This window comes from Trachypithecus francoisi, unplaced genomic scaffold, assembly GCF_009764315.1.
Source record: "Trachypithecus francoisi isolate TF-2019V2 unplaced genomic scaffold, Tfra_2.0 Lachesis_group15, whole genome shotgun sequence".
NCBI lineage: Eukaryota > Metazoa > Chordata > Mammalia > Primates > Cercopithecidae > Trachypithecus > Trachypithecus francoisi.
In genome coordinates, this window is record NW_022681460.1 from 71651953 (window position 1) to 71672877 (window position 20925).

The 20925-nt window shown below is 38.5% G+C and overlaps 1 protein-coding gene across 11 annotated transcripts in view; it reads right to left on the bottom strand.

Annotated features, from left to right (window-relative positions):
• The window catches only part of UTRN (utrophin), a 596706-nt gene that overhangs the window by 161131 nt on the left and 414650 nt on the right, over positions 1-20925 (bottom strand). For all 11 annotated transcript variants that reach the window (XM_033235159.1, XM_033235162.1, XM_033235163.1 and 8 more), the window contains one exon: positions 5830-5986. In XM_033235159.1, coding sequence (XP_033091050.1) covers positions 5830-5986 — 157 coding nt within the window. The remainder of the gene's footprint in view (positions 1-5829; positions 5987-20925) is intronic.

Consider the following 20925-nt stretch of genomic DNA (forward strand, 5'->3'; position numbering starts at 1 on the left):
ATGTAAAGGACAAGTTGATGGGTGCTGACAAGTTGATGAGTGCAGCACACCAACATGGATGGCACAAGTATACATATGTAACAAACCTGCACGTTGTGCACAGGTACCCTAGAACTTAAAGTATAATAATAATAAAATAAATAAATAAATAAATCAGGGGTTGTCAAAAGAAAAAAAAAAATGAAATCCTAACTCCCATAGTGATGGTATGAGGAGGCGATTATAGCATGAGTGAGGAGCTGTCATCAGTGCGTTCAGTATCATATAAAAGACTACCTTCCACTATGGGAGGACACAGTGAGTAGACATCATCCATGAACCAGATAGTGGGCCCTTAGCAGACACCAAATCTACTAGTGCACTGATCTTGAACTTCTCCACCTTTAGAACTGTAAGAAATAAATTTCTGTTGTTTATAAGTCACCGAGTTTATAATATTTTGTTATTGCAGCCCAAAGGAATTAAGACACTACTCATTTGCATACACTGAAGGTTGGGTAAGTCAAATGACTTTTTCCGGGTCACCCAGGTCATCAGAGACAGAGCCAGCCCTTAAATAAAAGTATTCTTACTCTAGCTCCATACCTTTTCTACTAGCAGTACCTCACTAACACCTCTAACCCAAATTATCACACCTATGAGGAACCAACAACCCTCCTTACCTGCCTCTAGTGCACCCTAACACCCATGGCCACACACAATTCACAGTAGATTATCTACATTATAGATCTGTGTCTCACATTTAAAAATGTGACACTTGGGGAGGCTGAGGCTGGCAGATCACAAGGTCAGGAGATCGAGACCATCCTGGCTAACACGGTGAAATCCCGTCTCTACTAAAAATACAAAAATTAGCTGGACATGGTGGCAGGCACCTGTAGTCCCAGCTACTCGGGAGGCTGAGGCAGGAGAATGGAGTGAATCCGAGAAGCAGAGCTTGCAGTGAGCCGAGTTCGCGCCACTGCACTCTAGTCCGGGCGACAGAGCGAGACTCTGTCTCGGAAAAAAAAATATATATGTATGTGTGTGTATATATATATATATATATATATATAACACTGGACTTTCAAACCTTTACTCACAAAGCAACAGCAAATCTCACAACCTATAAAGAAAATATGAAAAATTCATGTTTTGGGGTTTGTTTGTTTTTTGTTTTTTTGAGACGGAGTCTCACTCTGTTGCCAGGCTAGAGTGTAGTGGTGTGATCTTGGCTCACTGCAACCTCTGCCTCCTGGGTTCAAGCGATTCTCCTGCTTCAGCCTCCTGAATAGCTGGGACTACAGGTGCGTGTGCCACCACGTCCAGCTAATTGTTGTATTTTTAGTAGTGGCTGGGTTTCACCATGTTGGCCAGGAAGGTCTCGATCTCTTGACCCCGTGATCCGCCCACCTCGGCCTCCCAAAGTGCTAGGATTACAGGTGTGAGCCACCGTGCCCGGCCAGAAAATTCATGTTTTAAGCTTTTAATTTCTTTTTTTCTGTAGGTGTAATGTCAAACATGATGAAAATTAACATACTTATTAATACATAATGACTACCCTGGAAGGAATCACGGAATTCTCCAGCCCTGCGACTTCAGCTATGATCTACAAAGAATGCTTACCCCAAACCCAGCACACCTTTCTGTACTGTATCATGATCTAGAGGAAGCAGATAGAGGAGGAGGAGGGTTTTTTCTATAAACTCTGTGAATCAATTTATTCAACTAATCTACACTGAGTACTAATTTAGCAGAAAGCTAGCACTATACACTAAAATATTCATTCTTGAGAATAATATGTTAATATTCATTTCTTTATTGTCCATTTTCAGAAGGCAGCTAAAGAAAAAGATAGAGTGAAAAGTGACTTCAAATTCTTCTATAAATTAAGCCAGGAAAGTGACATAATAGAGCAAAAAGAGGGAACAGATTCAAGTAAAAACAAAAACAAAAACGTGAGGATATATCCCCAGTGCTTAGAATGGTGCTGGGACATAAACGTCATTCGGTAAAGTAGGTTTTAAATGGATGATGAATATATTTGGAGTCAGACCTAAGACCCACTGCTTCACTTGTACAATGGATCCCATGCTGTCACTGTTTGAGCTGGTATCCTCTCTCCTGCGTCACTGATTCTTCCCACTTCACAGAATCATTCTTACTAGCATAGAACATGCTGAATAATGAAATCACATTAATATATTATTTCATAATTCACTACTCAGCAATGAGTTATAAAACCAATACTTGACTCTACATTCTTTCTTCAGCTACTATCTGATTTTTCTGTTACCTTTGTTGTAAAAGTCCTTAAAATGGTTTTCTGTACTTTGGTTCATATTCTCTCTTGAATCTACTGCAATCATGCTTCCAACTCCATCATGCCACTGTAACACCTCTTGTCCAAGGTCAACAAGATGGTCTCGAGATGATTAATTTTCTGTCTTCATCTTGTTCAACCGCTCAGCAATATTTGATCTTCGTGATCATGCCCTCCTTCATAACACACTTTCCTCCTTTGGCATCCTGGACTCTGTTCTCTCGTGGTTCTTCTAGCCTTCTGGTTCTTCCTTCTCAGTCTCCTTGTCTTCTCAGCCTCCGAAATTGTGAATTCTCAGGGCTCATTTCTTGGGATATTTTTTTTTCTCTTGGTACAATCTCTCCCTATAGGTGATCTCATCCAATCTCAGGGCTAATACACAGGCTGACAATTTTGATCTCTAATCCTGATCTTTCTTCTAACTTCAGATTTATATATCCAACAGCTTAAACATCTATAAGCTTAACATGTCAAACATCGAGCTCTTACATTTCCTTCCCAGACCACTCCTCCAGCAGTTTTCTTATCTCTCTAATGGTACTTCCATTTTCCATTTGCTTTGTCCAAAAATCTTTGACTTCTGACATCTTTGGCTCTTCTTCTCACATTCCATACATTCAATCCATTAGCAAATTTTGTTGATTCTTTCCAAATGTCTTCAGAAAGTAGTTACTCTTCATCATCTCTCCTGCTATACCCTTTTCCAATTCACCACCACTTGGATTACTCAAATAGTGCTGAACTCCTCTATATTCTACTCTTCATAATTTACCTATTGTTACACAGTATTAGATCACAGCACTATAGACACCTACATCTTCCATGGCTTCCTCTCTCATTGAGTAAAAGCCAAAGTCCTTAAGAAAGAATATTCAAAGACCTAAATGACCTGAATCCCTTTCTCCCACCCACCACCCCAGCTTCATCTCCTATCTACCATATTTGGCTAAACATTTTCAACCATATTGGTCTCCAAGCTATTCTTCAAATATACCCCAAACATTGCAAGCTCTGTGGCCTTTGTGCTTTCTGCCTCCTTTCCCTAAATGTTCTACTTCCAACAGGGGTTGCTAAGTGCTTACTACATCACTCCAGGTCTCTGTTCAAAAATCACCCGATTTGTGACACTTTCCTGACCTCCTCCATATAAAATAGCTCCTTGGCCTATAATCCCACATCCTCCTCTATCTTCTTGACCTTGCTGTATTTTTGTTATTACTGTGGGACATATATATTTATTGACTATTTGTCTAGTGTCCATCTCTCACTATCAGGTAAGAACCTGGTTTTGTTCATTATTGAGTAACCAGTGACCAGAATATGCTGGTTCATATTAGGCACTCAATAAACACTTGCTGAATAAATGAACCAATTGTATTACCATCATTATCAGTATTATCTTCATTACCTAAAGGCTTAGGTCTCAAGGACTGAAGCAGAGCAACTGCCTGCAGTGCTCTAAAATGGAGCAAAACACAACCTAAATCCAGGTTACCTTGTTGGGAGGGAGGCCAAAATACAGCCAGGACACACTGAGAGGTGGATATGATGTACTTTATGTGCTAAGGCCAGAAGAGGAAAATCATTTCATACCTCAACATTTGAATTTCAGTAAACACTATTAGCATATGGCCACAAGCAGCTTGTATTCCTTACAGAGCACATTTATTAGAAGAGCTTTGTGTTATTCTATTTCATCCCTAATACTGTAACCCACAAAAAGGGAATACTATATGAATAACTAACAGAAGCAAAAGTTAGAAAAAGTTAGGAGAGAATGTGATTTCCTTAAATTGGTCATTTTAAATCTTCTATTATTATTATTATCTTGCGTATCATACATCAACAGTGTTTTCCTTTTTCTTATCTTGGAGCTATTTCTTTATCATATTCCTGCTTTGAGTAGAAAGAAAAAAATACACCCAAACGGTAATTTTAATAATCTAGTCACAAGGGTTCAAAAATCCAATAAATAAATTTCAGGGTCTTATCATTTTGTATGAAAGCAACTTATTACATAAATGACATTTTCCTTTGGGAGATGTGTGCATTCGTGTTTGTCATTTTTAAAATGGAAATAGAATCATAATGTCACCTTAAAATGACCAGATTTAGAATGAGAACTTTCATTACATGGGAGGAGTAAAAAATACAATAAAACAAGGTGATATGTATATACTAGAAAATGGGCATAAAGAAATCAATGGAAAGTGAACAAGGCACAAATTTAATCACACAAGGATCTAAGAATTAATGTGTCAGTTGATAACATTTCAGCATATCTTTTGGCTAATCAGAGTAAAAGTATAGATTTGCATAGGAATAGAAATTTCAGCAGAATTATAATTCAAAGAAAGGGCTTGGCTCAGAAAAGTAAAACACATAAAATGATCTTAAATAGTACGGTCTTCATCTGCATTACTTTTTTTTTTTTAATAGAAGTCCTTATTTTTCACTTTTATTAAACATAAACAAGATAGTTTGTAATTCCTTATGATTCAATGACTTGAATTTAAGATTAAGTTAATTTGTAGTTTAAAAACTTTCTCAGGTCAGTCGAGGTGGCTCACGCCTGTAATCCCAGCACTTTGGGAGGCCGAGGCAGACAGATCACCTGAGGTCAAGAGTTCGAGAGCAGCCTGACCAACATGGTGAAATCCTGTCCCTAGTAAAAATACAAAAATCAGCCAGGAGTGGTAGCATGCACCTCTAGTCCCAGCTACTTGGGAGGCTGAGGCAGGAGAATCGCTCAAACCCAGGAGGTGAAGGTTGCAGTGAGCCAAGATCATGCCACTGCACTCCAGTCTGGGCAACAGAGCGAGACTCTATCTAAAAAAAAAAAAAAAAAAAAAAAAAAAAACAAACAAAATACAAAATTAGCTGGGCATGGTGGCAGGCGCCTGTAGTCCCAGCTACTTGGGAGGCAGAGGCAGGAGAATCACTTGAACTTGGGAGGCAGAGGTTGCAGTGAGCCATGATCATGCCACTGCACTCCAACCTGGGTGACAGAGCAAGACTCTATCTTAAAAAAAAAAAAAAAAAAAAGTTAGTTGGTTGTGATGGCAGGCACCTGTAGTCCCAGCTACTTGGGAGGCTGAGGCAGGAGAATCACTTGAACCCAGGAGGTGGAGGCTGCAGTGAGCTAATGCCATTGTACTCCAGCCTGGGCAACAAGAGTGAAACTTGGTCTCAAAAATAAAAATAAAAATAAAATTTTAAAAAATTTGATTATAAAACCTATTAGAAATTTAGATAAACTTCCTAATAAGTTAAAAGCAATATTATACTTTAGATACTGGTAGTGTTTGAAAAAAAAATTTAGTTAAATGTGAAGATAAAACTTAATTTAATACAAATGGAAACAATGTATGCACTTTAAATGTCTACTGACAATTAAAAGCAGACAGTGGTGGTGGGGGGAATCCTGTGATAATTGGTTCAACTCTGATACTTACCTATAATTCTATTTCAAATATCTACCTCACTAGAATTTGAATTAAGTGACTCACTATAGGTTATCCACTTACCTTACAATGGTCATACTGGAGCTGTAAGGCTGGAACATCTCCTCCAATAGGCATTTGTTTCTTAAGCTCTTCATCTTTCATATTCAGCCATTTGATCAGTTCTTCTAAAGACATCAGTAACCTGTTCCACTTCTCAGCACTGGCCTCCAAATGGGCCCTGTTGAGAAATAATAATAATAATAATAATAATAATAATAATAACCACATTTAAGAAATGCAAATTACATTCACAAAATTATCTACCTTCCTTTAGCATAATAATCTCATCTGACCAAGTAATGTTTACTTCCACAAAAGAGAGTGACTCCTTGCAAATACATATATATATATGTATTTACACATATGTATACACACATACATCCATTTCCTGTAAGAAACAGCTATTTTGAATAGGCTATAATATTCAGAGTATTTATTGGTAATAACTATCAAAATTTAAAACACAGATCTATACACCACGTAGGCTTTCAAGAAGGATGTCCATGATAGAATGTAAAATTATAAACCAAGTTTTAACAGTTGGGCAAAATCACTGAAGTACTTTATACTCTCATTTAAAGGTGAGGTCTTTGTTTCAATAATAATTTCTGTATTTAACACAGACATGCACCTTCAGGTTCTTAGATTATGAACTCCATAATCAGGGAAATGGTTAGGAAATACATTTTTATGTGGTTAAGTTTCCAATAAGAGTAAAGGCCCTTGAGAATAGGAGTGTAAATCTACACACATGTTCCTTTTTTGCTCTTGTTAGGGACCTGGTGAAAGCCCACTTATCCAGCCTCAGGCCCACTGTGGGCTGGATTTGAAAATATGAATCAGTCAGAAACAACTCCAGTGACTCAAGCAATCGAACTGGACTTGACTCAATCCTGCATCACCCCAGAGGGCAGATTGTGAATATGGACTTATGCCTTAACTTGGGGAAATGGAATTACTGTGACTCTCCATGATCTTTGAAGTTTAGAGGTGTAACAAGGCACATGTCTGCCTTTAATCAGCATATGCTGATTTTAAAAAGTTAAGTGTGAAATAATAAAAAAAAGTTTAAATCCAGAACGAACTTCAAAGTATTTTGTAAATCTCTGAGAACAGTATGATTAGAAAATTTATTTTCTTGTATTTACTATCAGTTCTATTTATTCCACAGGTGCTACAATTGAACTCATTTTACAAAACTGTGGTTTAACAAGGCCCTGATTCTGCTTGAGCTCCAGCTTTTCTGTGTTCATATTGATTAACTTTAGGTCAAATACGTAATTCCCTTTCTCTGATAAACAATAATTTCATTTGTCACAGAGCAGAACTAAATAATTTCAACTATATTAACTAAAAATTCTCTCTGTAGTTATAAGTCATTTTGCAGCAAATAAATTTAACTGAGCTACTGCAATTTATTTCCAATATTTTTAATTGCAAAAGCCAGCTAGAAATCAGATGTTCTCAATCAAGAAGAACTTGAGTGTCTCCGTGTGCAAAATATTTATACATGTTCCCTTCCTTTTATTTCAGATGATTTGATCCTGCATCTTCAATGTCTGTAGTTTAACTCATTAATCAATAACTAAATCACACATTATATTCCTTTGAAATTGAGTTCCAAACACTTACTGTATTGAAATGCCCACAAATGTATTTTTCAATGCAGTCTTTTTTGACTGCACAGAAATAATGAAACTGATCACTGAAACTTACAGTATTTAGAATCTGAATAACTATCTATTAATTATAAGGATGAAGACAATACTTTTTAAAAGAAATGCTGAAGTGGCTTCGAAATAAAAAAAGAAAACATTGGTATTTGTGTGCTTCTCTGCATCTTTGATCTCCCATAGTAAAAAGCAAGTTGATCTGACAGAATCTTTGTCTGGCAAATCTATTCTGGTTACTCTCAAATAGATTATAACTATGTGTTTAGTGGATTACTACCATGTGCCCAAATAAATGCATGCTTCTGTAGTAGCCTTCAGTGTTCTAGTTTCATTTGAATTCTTTCATCTTGAAAGATGAAAGCCTTTTCTTGGGCAACAGGTCGAATGCTTTGTAGGAAGAAACTTTAAATTTATGTTCAGTTTAGTGGTACTTTCTCAATTATCCTATAAACATTTTAAAACTTAAATTTCTCTAAGCCTATTGATAACCAGTGATCATCCAGAGTTTCAAAATCTTCACTTAAAACATTTCTTTATCAAACATATCTGTGAGCATTCATATTTTTAGACAATTGACTTATTCTAACATCTTGGCTGCTTCAGTTCACTCCTTTAGTACTTTGATATGTACAAAGCAATAAACACTTTTATTGACTGTATTATCAACCTAGGATGATGTCGACTACCGAGTATCTTTTACACAAGTTACCCTTTTTATAAGTGAATCAGTTTTTACAACTCTATAAGCATTTTTAAGTGACCAGTTATTCTTAAAAAATGTAATGCAAAAACGTGTTAGAAGGTAAAGACCCATAAAAATGGTACTTCATCATTTAAGAATAGTAGAAAGGAATTATGGAAGTAACTACAAACCAATATCTGTTTTAAATCAGCAAAAGCCTCTGCCTTTCAAAGAAACTGCATCTTCAAGCAAGTTATTATTCCTTCTCCCAGTGTACAGATATAAAAGGAAATAGTGTGAGTGAGTGTGAGAAGGAGCACTGGTTAAAATAAAATACAGTTTTTCATTTACTCAGTACAAGCAAACATTTATGGAGCACCCACTCTGGTAGAGATATCCCATCTTCTGTTGTGTAATGACTACCCAGAGTCAAATGTCCAATTTGGCATTCTTACTACAAAAGTACGTACATATACATATTTTTTGGTTTATGGTAAAATCTCCAAACTATAAATTGGGTTATAATGAAAGAAAATACCTTAATTAGTCCAAGAATAACAGGCAACTTTAAAAGATTATTCCTGCTCCCAGAAAACGAATTAAGACATATTAGGAGAAAAGAGTCAAGTCTTCAGAATTCAGTCTGACTGTGCTGAAAAGAACACCAAAGCCGTGATTCCAATATGGTAGACACCAGTAGCATGTGGCTATTTAAATTTTAATTTAGTATAAATACAATGAGTAAATTTTGAAATTCAGGTTATCAGTTGCACTGGTCACATTTCAAGTGCTCAGTAGGCCACATATAGCTAATGGCTATTATATTAACCAGTGTAGATATAGATAATGTCTATCATTGGAGAAAGTTCTATTGGAATGTGCTACACTAGATAAACCAGAATAAAAAAGACAGCAGTTGAATCTTCCTCTATTAGATTTGGAAAAAAAAAAAAAAAATAGTAGTTTTACAATATGGTTAGGAAAACCAACTATCTAAGGCTAAACATAGTGTCAATGACATTGTAAAATGTGGTAACATTAGATTTAAATGATGATGTTAAAGGTTAATCTTCTCTAAGGGCTTTTAAAAAGGTGCCCTGAATTTTTAAGAGACTCATAAAAGAAAGGGAAGATAGAATTTTATCTTTGAACTCTGTTTTCATTAGATTTGACAATTTTGCTGGCCTTTGAAACCATGTTAATAAAGGTCTATATTAAACATCGTTATGCTGATAAATGGATATTTAATTAACATAATCTCAAATTAAATAAGTTTAACATGAAAATTTAAACCTATGTCATCCACAGCACAGAACGTGTCAGTGTGATTCCAATTTACATTTTTCCAGCGAGTAAAAAACATAATCAAAGTTCCTGACAGCCTGTCTTCTAGCTGATGTTTCAAGTCAATAGCATTCTTCTCTTATACAGATTGAAGTGAAATTTATCATTGTATGTATTCTTCTAGATGCTAAAGAAGACGTAGCATGTTGGATTTTAGTATTTAAAAAGTTTAATCACAGCTACCCAAAAAGACTGAAAAATAATGTTTACGATATTAACCTGTGGTATTGGAGCCACATATTATTACGTTGTTCCAATGGCCATACCATGGTCAAAGAAGGTAATACCTGTGAAACGCTTAGGGTAGATCTAGCATATAAATATTCAATAAATATTAGCTGTTATTATGATCTTGGTAGACATTTTGCTTTTAAAAAAGTATGATAAATCAGAGCAAATGTTCCCTGCCATGACATTTTATGCTATAAAAAGTTTAATATCAACTTTAGCACAATAAAAGCATAATGTGGAATACAGAATCAATGCATATTAAATGCTCCAAGTAGTATAAAGAGTATCAATCAGATGGTCTCATTCTCAAAACAAACAAACAAAAAAAATGAAGGCCACCTGCAGAGAGAGAATTTGGGGACTAAAAAGATTCAAAATCTGTTAAAATAGGCATAGTGATATCAGAGTGGAACTGTAGGAGACTGAGACACACACACACACACAAAAAAAAACATTTGAAAGATCAACTTATCCAGGAGCTGGTTTTTTGAAAAAAAAATTAATAAAATAGATAGACTGCTAGCAAGACTGATAAAGAAGAGAGAAAACTCAAACAAACACAATCAGAAATCACAAGAGGGATATCACCATTGACCCCACAAAAATACAACCATCAGAGAATATTATGAACACCTCTATGCACATAAACTAGAAAATCTAGAAGAAATGGATAAATTCCTGGACACATACACTCTCCCAGGACTGAACCAAGAAAAAAATGAAACGCTGAGCAGCCAAATAACGAGCTCTGAAATTGAGTCAGTAATAAATAGCTTACGATCCAAAAAAAGCTCAGGACCAGATGGATTCACAGCTGAATTCTACCAGATGTACAAAGAAGAGTTGATATCATTCCTAATGAAACTGTTCCACAAAATTGAAGAGGAAGAACTCTTTCCTAACTCACTATATGAGACCGGCATCATCCTGATACCAAAACCTGCCAGAAACACAACAACAACCAAAAAAATCTTCAGGGCCAATACCCTTGATGAACATAGATTCAAAAATCCTCAACAAAACACTGGCACACCAAATCCAGCAGCACATGAAAAAGCTAATCTGCCACGATCAAGTAGGCTTCATCCCTAGGATGCAAGGTTGGTTCAACATCCACAAATCAATAAATGTGATTCATTACATAAACAAAACAAGACAAAAAACACATGATTATCTCAATCCATGCAGAAAAGGCTTTCAAGAAAATTCAACACCCCTTAGGTTAAAAATTCTCAGCAAACTAGATATTGAAGGAACATACCTCTAAATACTAAGAACCATCTACAATAAACCCACAGCCAACATCATATTGAATGGGTAAAGCTGGAAGCATTCCCCTTAAAAACTGGCACAAGACAAGGATGCCTTCTCTCACCACTCCTTCAACACAATATCAGAAGTCCTGGCCAGGGCAATCAGGAAAGAGAAAGACATAAAGGGCTATCAAATAGAAAAGGGGAAGTAAAACTGTATCTGTTTGCAGGTGACAAGATTCTATATCCAGAAAACTTCACAGTCTCAGCCCAAAAGCTCCTTAAGCTAATAAACAACTTCAGCAGCATCTCAGGATAAAAAAATCAATGTGCAAAATTCACTAGCATTCCTAAACATCAAGAATAGTCAAGAGAAGAGCCAAATCAGGAACACAACCCCATTCACAACTGCCACAAAAAAATAAAATACTTATGAATATAGCTAATCAGGGAAGGGAAAGATCTCTACAAGGAGAACTACAAAATACTGCTCAAAAAAATCAGAGACAACATAAACCAATAGAAAAACATTCCATGCTCGTGGATAGGAGGGATCAACATCATTAAAATGACCATACTGCCCAAAGCAACTTATAAATGTAATGCTATTCCTATAAAACTACCAATACTATTCTTCACAGAACTAGAAAAAACTGTTTTAAAATTTATATGAAACAAACAAAAAAAGAGCATGATAGCCAAGGCAATCCTAAGCAAAAAGAATAAAGCTGGAGGCATCATGATATCTGACTTGAAACTATACTACAGGTCTATAGTAACCAAAACAGCACAGTACTGGTACAAAAATATACACATAGACCAATGGAACAGAACAGAGAACTCAGAAATACGGCTATATGCCTACAACTACGATCTTTGACAAAGCTGACAAAAATAAGCAATGGGGAAATGATTCCCTATTCAATAAATGGTGCTGGGTAACTGACTAGCCATATGCAAAACATTGAAACTGGACTTCTTCCTTATACCATATACAAAAATAAACTCAAAATGGATTAAATACTTAAATGTAAAACCCAAAACTTTAAAAAAAAAAAAAAAATCCAAAAGACAACTGAGGCAATACCATTCTACACATAGGAATGGGCAAAAATTTCATGATGAAGACACCAAAAGCAACTGCAACAAAGGCAAACATTTGATAAATGAGATCTAATTAAGCTAAAGAGCTTCTGCACAGCAAAAGAAACTATCAACAGAGTAAACATACAGAATGAGAAAAACTGTTGCAAACTATGCATCTGACAAAGGTCTAATATTGAGCATCTATAAGGAACTGAAACAAATTTACAAGGAAAAAACAAACAATAAGATAAAAAGTGGGCAAAGGACATGAAAGGACTTTTGAAAGGACTTTTCTTTTTTTTTTTTTTTTTTGAGACGGAGTCTCGCTCTGCCGCCCAGGCTGGAGTGCTGTGGCCAGATCTCAGCTCACTGCAAGCTCCGCCTCCCGGGTTCACGCCATTCTCCTGCCTCAGCCTCCCGAGTAGCTGGGACTACAGGCGTCCGCCACCTCGCCCGGCTAATTTTTTTGTATTTTTTAGTAGAGACGGGGTTTCACCGTGTTAGCCAGGATGGTCTCGATCTCCTGACCTCGTGATCCGCCCGTCTCGGCCTCCCAAAGTGCTGAGATTACAGGCTTGAGCCACCGCGCCCGGCCGAAAGGACTTTTCAAAAGAAGACATATATACAGCCAACAAGCATGTTAAAAAAAAAAAAAAAAACTCAACATCACTGATAATTAGAGAAATACAAATCAAAACCACAATGACATACCCTCTCACACCAGTCAGAATGGCTATTAGTAAAAACTCAAAATATAATAGATGCTGATGAGGTTGAGGAGAAAAAGGAACACTTTTACACTGTTGGTTGGAGTGTAAATTAGTTCATCGACTGAGGAAGACAGTGTGGCAATTCGTCAAAGAACTAAAAACATAAATGCCATTTGACTTAGCAATCCCATTACTGCGTATACACCCAAAGGAATATAAACCATTCTGTTATAAAGACACAGGCACATGTGTTCACTGTTCACTGTACGTTCACTGTAGTACCATGCACAATAGCAAAGACATGGAATCAACCTAAATGCCCATCAATGATAAGACTGGATTGAAAAAGTGTGGTACATATACACCATGGAATACTATGCAGCCATGAAAAAGAACAAGCCCATGTTCTTTGCAGGAACAAGGATGGAGGTGGAGGCCATTACCCTGAGCAAACTAATGCAGGAACATAAAACCAAATATCACATGTCTTCACTTATAAGTGGGAGCTAAATGATGAGAACACATGGATACATACAGGAGACCAACAAATACTGGGGCCTATCAGAAGGTGGAACATGGGAGGAGGGAGAGGATCAGGAAAAATAACTATAGGGTACTAGACTTAATGCCTGGGTGATGAAATAATCTGTGCAACAAGCCCCCATAACACTAGTTTACCTATATAACAAACTGGTACATGTACCCTGAACTGAAATTAAAAGTTAAATAAAATAAACATGAAATCTAAATGATAAATAATTAAAAAATAAAATAGACAAGGTGGTGAATATAATAGAAAATGATTGAAAATAACAATACCAATTGTAAGTAGAAAGTATCAAATTATAGCAGGACCAATGTTACCATTTTTCACTTTCTAGTGCAACACTAGGCAGAGTCCAAGATTAAAGGCAAGGGATAGAGAGGGTGTGGACATTGGAATGTCAGAGACTGGGAAACAGAAGAAGTTAAAAGGGGAAAGGAAATTCAAGGTCCTGACACTGCTGAAGTATCTTATGATGGGCTCCAAACTAGGTAGAGGGGATTAATGGAGTCTGAAAAGAGAAAGGGTTTGATCAACTAAAGATTAGAAGAAAGATGTGAAAATTCAGGAAAAAAAGGAATAAACATTTAAAAGCTGGAGAATCTGACAGTTGAAAATATCAGAGGATGTGCATTTTCATATAATCAAGTTGGGGCTGGGTGCAGTGGCTCAGGCCTATAATCCTAGCGCTTTGGGAGGACGAGGAGGGTGGATCACTTGAGGCCAGGAGTTCGAGACCAGCCCAGTCAATATGGTAAAACCTCGTCTCTACTAAAAATACAAAAATTAGCTTGGCATGGTGGCACGTGCCTGTATTCCCAGCTACATGGGAGGCTGAGGCTTGAGCATCACTTGAACCTGGGGGATGGAGGTTGCAGTGAGCCAAGACTGCACCATTGCACTCTGGCCGAGGTGACAGAGCAAGACTCTGTTTCAAAAATAAATAAGTAAATAAATACATAAAAATCAAGTTGAAATACTGTATATCTAGCATATAAAGTGAATAAAACTTTTTTTTCCCCCTAAATGGTGGATTGGAAGCATTGTTAGCATGCCTCTTCCACTTGGAAACACAAAATAGTATGTAGAGATTCATACTGTGAACTTATTTCCAAGAAGCAACACAGGAACTTAACAAGGAAAACTGACAGACACCACAGACCGTTTGAAAGAAGCAGCAGGCTGCAGCATACATCATGAGCCAGGCCAAAAATTGTAAGTCCCCAGAGTGTGAGAAAGGGAGAAACTGCCTACAGGACATACACACCCACTGGGGAACCTGGCAATCCAGGTTAGGGAAAAGGCCTTAACCCTACCCAGCTCCGGAGCTGATGTAGTGAGCAATGGGGAGTAGATGAGAAGGAACCACATTGGGATGTGCTGTGTGTGCACTTCCAGTCTCCAGAGGGATGAAGGGAAGTCATTCCTGATTCTAACTCACAGGGGACCTCGTGGAGGTCAGCCAGTTAACTCAGGCAGGGGTCACAGGTTGAGAGAAGCTCCCAACTGAGATTCATGATATAAACTTGAGTGGGCACAGGAGCTGGGTGCCCTTGCTTCATGGGCAGATGAGGATGAGCATGGCCTGAAAACCCTGCAGTTTCCATCTCCACTGGGAAGGCTTATGATCTAAGGCAGTCTTGAGTTTGAGTGCAGACTGGCTGGAACTTTGCTAGCTGTTGCTGCTAGCGGAATGCTACAGATGTGAGACCCGCCTTGCCAAATGAAGGGGAGCTAGGTGGGGCTTACTGCTGCTGGCTACTCCTCATTCCTCATTTGCACTCTTTTGCGTAGCAGAGGCAACTGTGCTCCTCCTTGTAATACTACCCCAGCAGCCAACAAAATGTCCTCCAATCCCCACGAGGGCTGCTGCTTGCGTCCGCCTGTAGAGAGCCTTGCTTGACCCACCTCCCTACTGGTTTTGCCCCTTCACTCCTCCTGGTAGCTTAACACACACACACACACACACACAAAACCCAGAAACTTTTTGGAGCTCTACGGTCCCTCCCATTGCTTGGGACACCAGAGTACCTCCCCTGGGTAACATAAGGCAAGCATAAATCCCACCACTACCACCACAGCCAGTGCTCTTTTCCAAGTGCCACCTCCTAGCTGGAGGCCAACTGACACAGTCCATGATAGCATCTCCAAGGAGAATCACACTGCACCAGGAAGGGGAAAACTTGTGTGACCTCGGCTGTCACCATCACCTGCATCACCCTGGCTCATCAGGAGGCCCTGAGTCTGCCCACGTGAGCTGTTCATTACTGTTACACATGGCATGTGAGAAAGCCAACACACTAAGGCTATTTATAACCAAGGAATATCACAGAGTCTACATCACTCCTCTGCAATCCCCCTCAGAGTTGGTGCTGGCACCCACTGCTGTGAGACTTCGGGACAGGTCACATCACTGGATCCCTTGCAGACATTCCCCCATACCAGCTTGAACTGTGGCAGTCCAAATGGGTTGCTAGACCCAGTGGAGCAGCAGCATTCACAGTAGTCTGGCCCTCAGGGATTCCTGCTCCTAGGGGAAAGAGGGAGTGCTCCAAATCAAGGGAGCAACCTGTGGGACAAAAGAACGACAAAAGAATGAAGATGGCAGGCCTTGAGTCTGAGACATTTCCACCTGTGGGAAGTTTCTTTCAGCAGAGGCATGGGTGCAATGCTGGGCTCAGTGGAGAAAGTCTGTAGCTCTGTCCCAACAGTCAGGCAGCCCTGGTGCTCGTGAAGGGTCTTGGAGAAGGGGACTTACTCTTTCTTTCACCCACCATAACAGATACACCTGGAGGCTTCTCCCACAGGAGCCTGGCATGGGTACACCTGTAGACAGCCTTTCTAGAACAGTGGGGTGACTGTATCCCCACAAGAGGAGTGCCCTCCAGGCTCAGGCTTTCATGAGGGGTGGAGTCACAGTCCCTCTCTATGTGTAACATCAGCATTCCTACAGATGGAAAGAGGTACCTGTGTCATCTGAATAGCCAGGAAACTGGGTCAGGAGAGTGACTGGGTGGTGGGGCTTTCCTGCTGGCCTGACAGGAGGGCTAAGGTAGCTTCCTCCCTTTTCCCTGAAAAGACCTCAGCGCATTTCTGAGACACCCCCAGCTGCCTCTGTTAAGGCTGGGACCTCTGTGCATCACTGGGTATTATATTACCCACCTGTTTGGTTTTTACTCAAGGACACCTCCACTACTGGCCTGAAACTTGAACTGTTCAACCTAGTAAGTGAAATAAGTGAAATACTGGATAAAATAAATAAGTGCACATGCCATTGGGGAATGAGGTAACCTTCAAGAGACCACTGCCATTCCAATGCCACAGGAGACAGTGAACCTGCTCACACACCAAGCACATTACTACTACAACAGAGTAAAAAAAAATAACCCACAGAATGGGAGAAAATATTTGTAAATGATGCACCCAACAAAGGACTGATATCCAGAATCTACAAGGAACTCAAATTAGCGAGAAAAAACACAAATAATCCTTTAGGGGGCAAATGGCATGATTAGACATTTCTCAAAGGAAGATATACAACTGGGCAACAAGCATATGAAAAAACACTCAACATCACTAATCCTCAGGCAAATGCTGGTAAAACCACAATGAGATACTACCTTACCCTGGCCAGAATGGCCATAATTAAAAAGTCAAAAAACTAAAGATGTCGATGAAGATGTGGTGAAATGAGAATGCTTATACACTGGTGAGAATGTAAATTAGTACAATCCCTAAGCAGATTTCTCAAAGAACTAAAAGTACATCTACTATTTGATCTAGCAATGCCACTGCTAGGTATCTACCAAAAGGAAAAGAAGTCATTATGTCAAAAAGAAAATGGCACTCATATGTTTATCACAGCAGAATTCACAATTGCAAAGATTTGGAACTAATCTAAGTGTCCATCAATCAATGAGTAGATAAGGAAAATGTGGTATGTGTATACCATGAAATTCCACTCAGCCATAGAAAAGAATAAAATAATGTCTTTTGCAGCAACTTGAATGGAGCTGGAGGCCATTCTTCTAAGTAAAGAAACTCAGGAATGGAAAACCAAACACCACACGATCTCATTTACAAGCGGGAGATAAGCTATGGGTATGCAAAAGCGTACAGAGTGATACAACGGACATATGAGACTCAGAGGTGGAGGAGGTTACCAGGGCAGTGAGAGATTAAAAAAAAAAAAAAACTACAAAATGTGTACAATGTGTACAATGTACACTACTCGAGTGACGAGTGCACTAAAATCTCAGACTTCACCACTATACAATTCATTCATGTAACTAAAACCACTTGTACCTTAAAGCTATTGAAATTGTAAAACTTTTAAAAAATAAATAAGTAAAAAATAAAAATGAACTGGACAAAACTATAAAGTTAGATAATAGTAGATAGATAGGTCCAGTATATAATAAGCTAATGAAGGAAGGCAACCCCCTGGATAAGAGTCATAACTTCAATGTGAAGGAGACCTGTTTTACTGATGAGGTTGTAAACAATTCTTATTTGATTTGATACAACAGAGGGCTCTTTACTAACTAATAGGGCAAAACAAATTGCATTCGGATGCACATGGCCAGGTTGAATGTAATAAAATAAAATGTGTACTCTGGAAAACAGTCTGCCCTTGATCTCCTGGAGATTGATTATCTCAGGGATGCCAAGATGACAGGAAATGTTAACTGACTTCCAGTGTGACCAGGTCTATGGGACTTAGAACAGGGATAAAGGCATTTACAGGTAAAGTAAAAAGAAACTTGGAAATCAAAATATAAAAAGTTATGAATATGGATATTGCCACCAACAACTGTAGTTGAGAAAAGGATAGAGAATGAAAGGTAAATGGGGCTGAGCAAGGTGGCTCACGTCTGTAATCCCAGCACTTTGGGAGGCCAAGACTGGTGGGTCACCTGAGGTCAGGAGTTTGAGACCAGCCTGGCCAATATGATGAAACCCCATCTCCACTAAAAATATAAAAATAAGCTGGGTGTGGTGGGAGCTGCCTATAATCCCAGCTACTCGGGAGGCTGAGGCAGGAGAATCGCTTGAACCCGGGAGGCGGAGGTTGCAGTGAGCTGAGATCGTGCCACTGCACTCCAGCCTGGGTAACAGAGCAAGACCCTGTCTCAGAATAAAATAAAATAAAATAAAATAAAACAAAAAGGTAAAGGGACACTTGAATGAATGAGGAATGTAGAAAGCATGCCCTAAATATAGATCAGGAAGAAGCAGAAATAAGATGATGAAAGACTAGAATAATGGATGCATTCACTTCTAAGGAGATGTTGTTGAGAGATGGAGAAGTAATGCTTAACAAGTCACAATGAGGCTGGCAATTGTCCCTCTTATCCCTGTGTGACAGGGCTCCCTTTTCAGCCAGTGTTTTCTGGCACCACATTTGATGTTTATGGCTGGTATTCAGACCGTTTGGTGTCCATAGTAGTTGGTAAAGATTCAGAATATTCTCATTGGCCGCTAGGTGAGGAAAATGAGGAAATTAACCTCTGTTGAAGAGTTTCAAGTAAAGTAGGCAATTAAGGGGAAACCCAACATTTATTTAGAGAGAAAAGTTACGGAAGAGTTTCAAGAAATATTTAAGACATAGGACAATGTGTTCACAACAGAAGGTAGTATAAGGGGCAGATTGTGCATTAAAGGAATGAGAGGAAAGAACAGAGAAGTAGGGCTGAACAGTGTGTTCCACAGTGATCACTTTCAGTAGGCAATGAAGGAGTCAGGAGCCTGGGAGGTGGACTGCCTCTACAGATTTGTTATGAGAACACTCCTCCCACCCCTTGGGGAGGGATTTTCTCACTAAGCGCACTCCCGTCTCTTCTCCACCCCTGAAACTCACCGAGTCCCTGCAGAGGTGGAGTGATGAATCTGATCTGTAAATTCAGGGAGAATAATTGGGCATGCATGTTTAGCTCAGTCCATACGGACCACCTGACAACAGGCCATGCAGATACTGAGTTCATTTCTACTCTTCCAGGTATGGTTTCTCACTTGGGAAGCCACCTTGCCCAGTGACTGCCGGTGATTCTGCCTCATTCTGGGGTTTGGTTGACAGCCCTACTCACCTTCACTCTAAGTTACCACCTCCAATCTGGCCTCTATCAGTACTTAACATGGCATTTGAGTTCTCTATTGGCCACATGATGAATGCCTTTGAGCACACTTTGTTTCATACTTGTTCAGAATCCAGCCAGCAAAAGGGGAAGCTGTTTTGGGAGACCTTCTCAGAAATCCCCAACATTACCGACCAAGAGCGAAAAACATAGGGTAGAGAGAATTTCTATGTCTTTTCAATTAGTGCCAAACAAAGAGGTAATCAATAAGAATAATAATAGCTAACGATTACTGAGCACATACCTATTTTTGGCAAACGTAGAGGGTAAATTAAATAGCAAACCATTTTATCTTTTATAAATATGCAAGTAATAACAAATATGCTATTTTAATTTTGTCTCATTCATTTTTTAAATATAAAAATGAAGAAGAGATCATTTACGCCTTTAGCTAAACATACCTAATCTAGTCAAAAATGACTTTTATCCAAAAGTCAGGCAATAACAAATGCTGTCTAGCATGTGGAGAAAAAGGAACCCTTGTGAACTGTTGGTGGGAATGTAAGTTATAAACACTATGGAGAACAGTTTGGAGGTTCCTCAAAAAACTAAAAATAGGGCTACCATATGATCCAGCAATCCCACTGCTGGCTATATACCCAAAAGAAAGGAAATTAGTATATCATAGAGATATCTGCTCTCCCATGTTTGTGGCAGCACTGTTCACAATAGCCAAGATTTGGAAGCAACCTAAGTGTCCATCAACAGATAAATGGATAAAGAAAATGTATTTATACACAATGGGGTACTATTCTACCATTCTGCCACTTGCAACAACATGGATGGAAGTGGAGATCATTATGTTAAGTGAAATAAACCAGGCGCAGAAAGACAAACATTGAATGTTCTCAGTTATTTTGATATTTATCTAAAAATCAGTTGATATTTATCTAAAAATCAAAACAATTGAACTCATGGAGATAGAGTAGAAGGATGGTTACCAGAGGCTGGGAAGGGTAGTTGGTGGGGCATGGGGGTGATGGGGAGGAAATGGTGATGATTAATAGGTATACAAAATAGAAAGAATGAATAACATCCAGTATTTGATAGCAAAATGGGGTGATTACGGTCAATAATAACTTAATTGTAGATTTTTACATAACTAAAAAAGTATAATTGGATTGTTTGTAACACAAAGGATAAACGCTTGAGGGGATGCATACCACTTTTGCCATGATGTGATTATTATGCATTGCATGCGTGCCTGTACCAAAATATTTCATGTACTCCATAAATATATACACCTACTATATGCCCACAAACATTAAAAATAAAATTTAACAAATTTTTACAATGCCATACTGAATCTCTGTAAAAGCACAGACAGGTCTATATGGATATAGATACAGCCAACAGCTGTTATAAACTTGCAATAGTATCAACTATAATAAGACAGCAAATGCATTCTTCCTTCCTCTTCCCTTCACAGATGAGTTCCTTGAGATAATGAGACTGAGTAG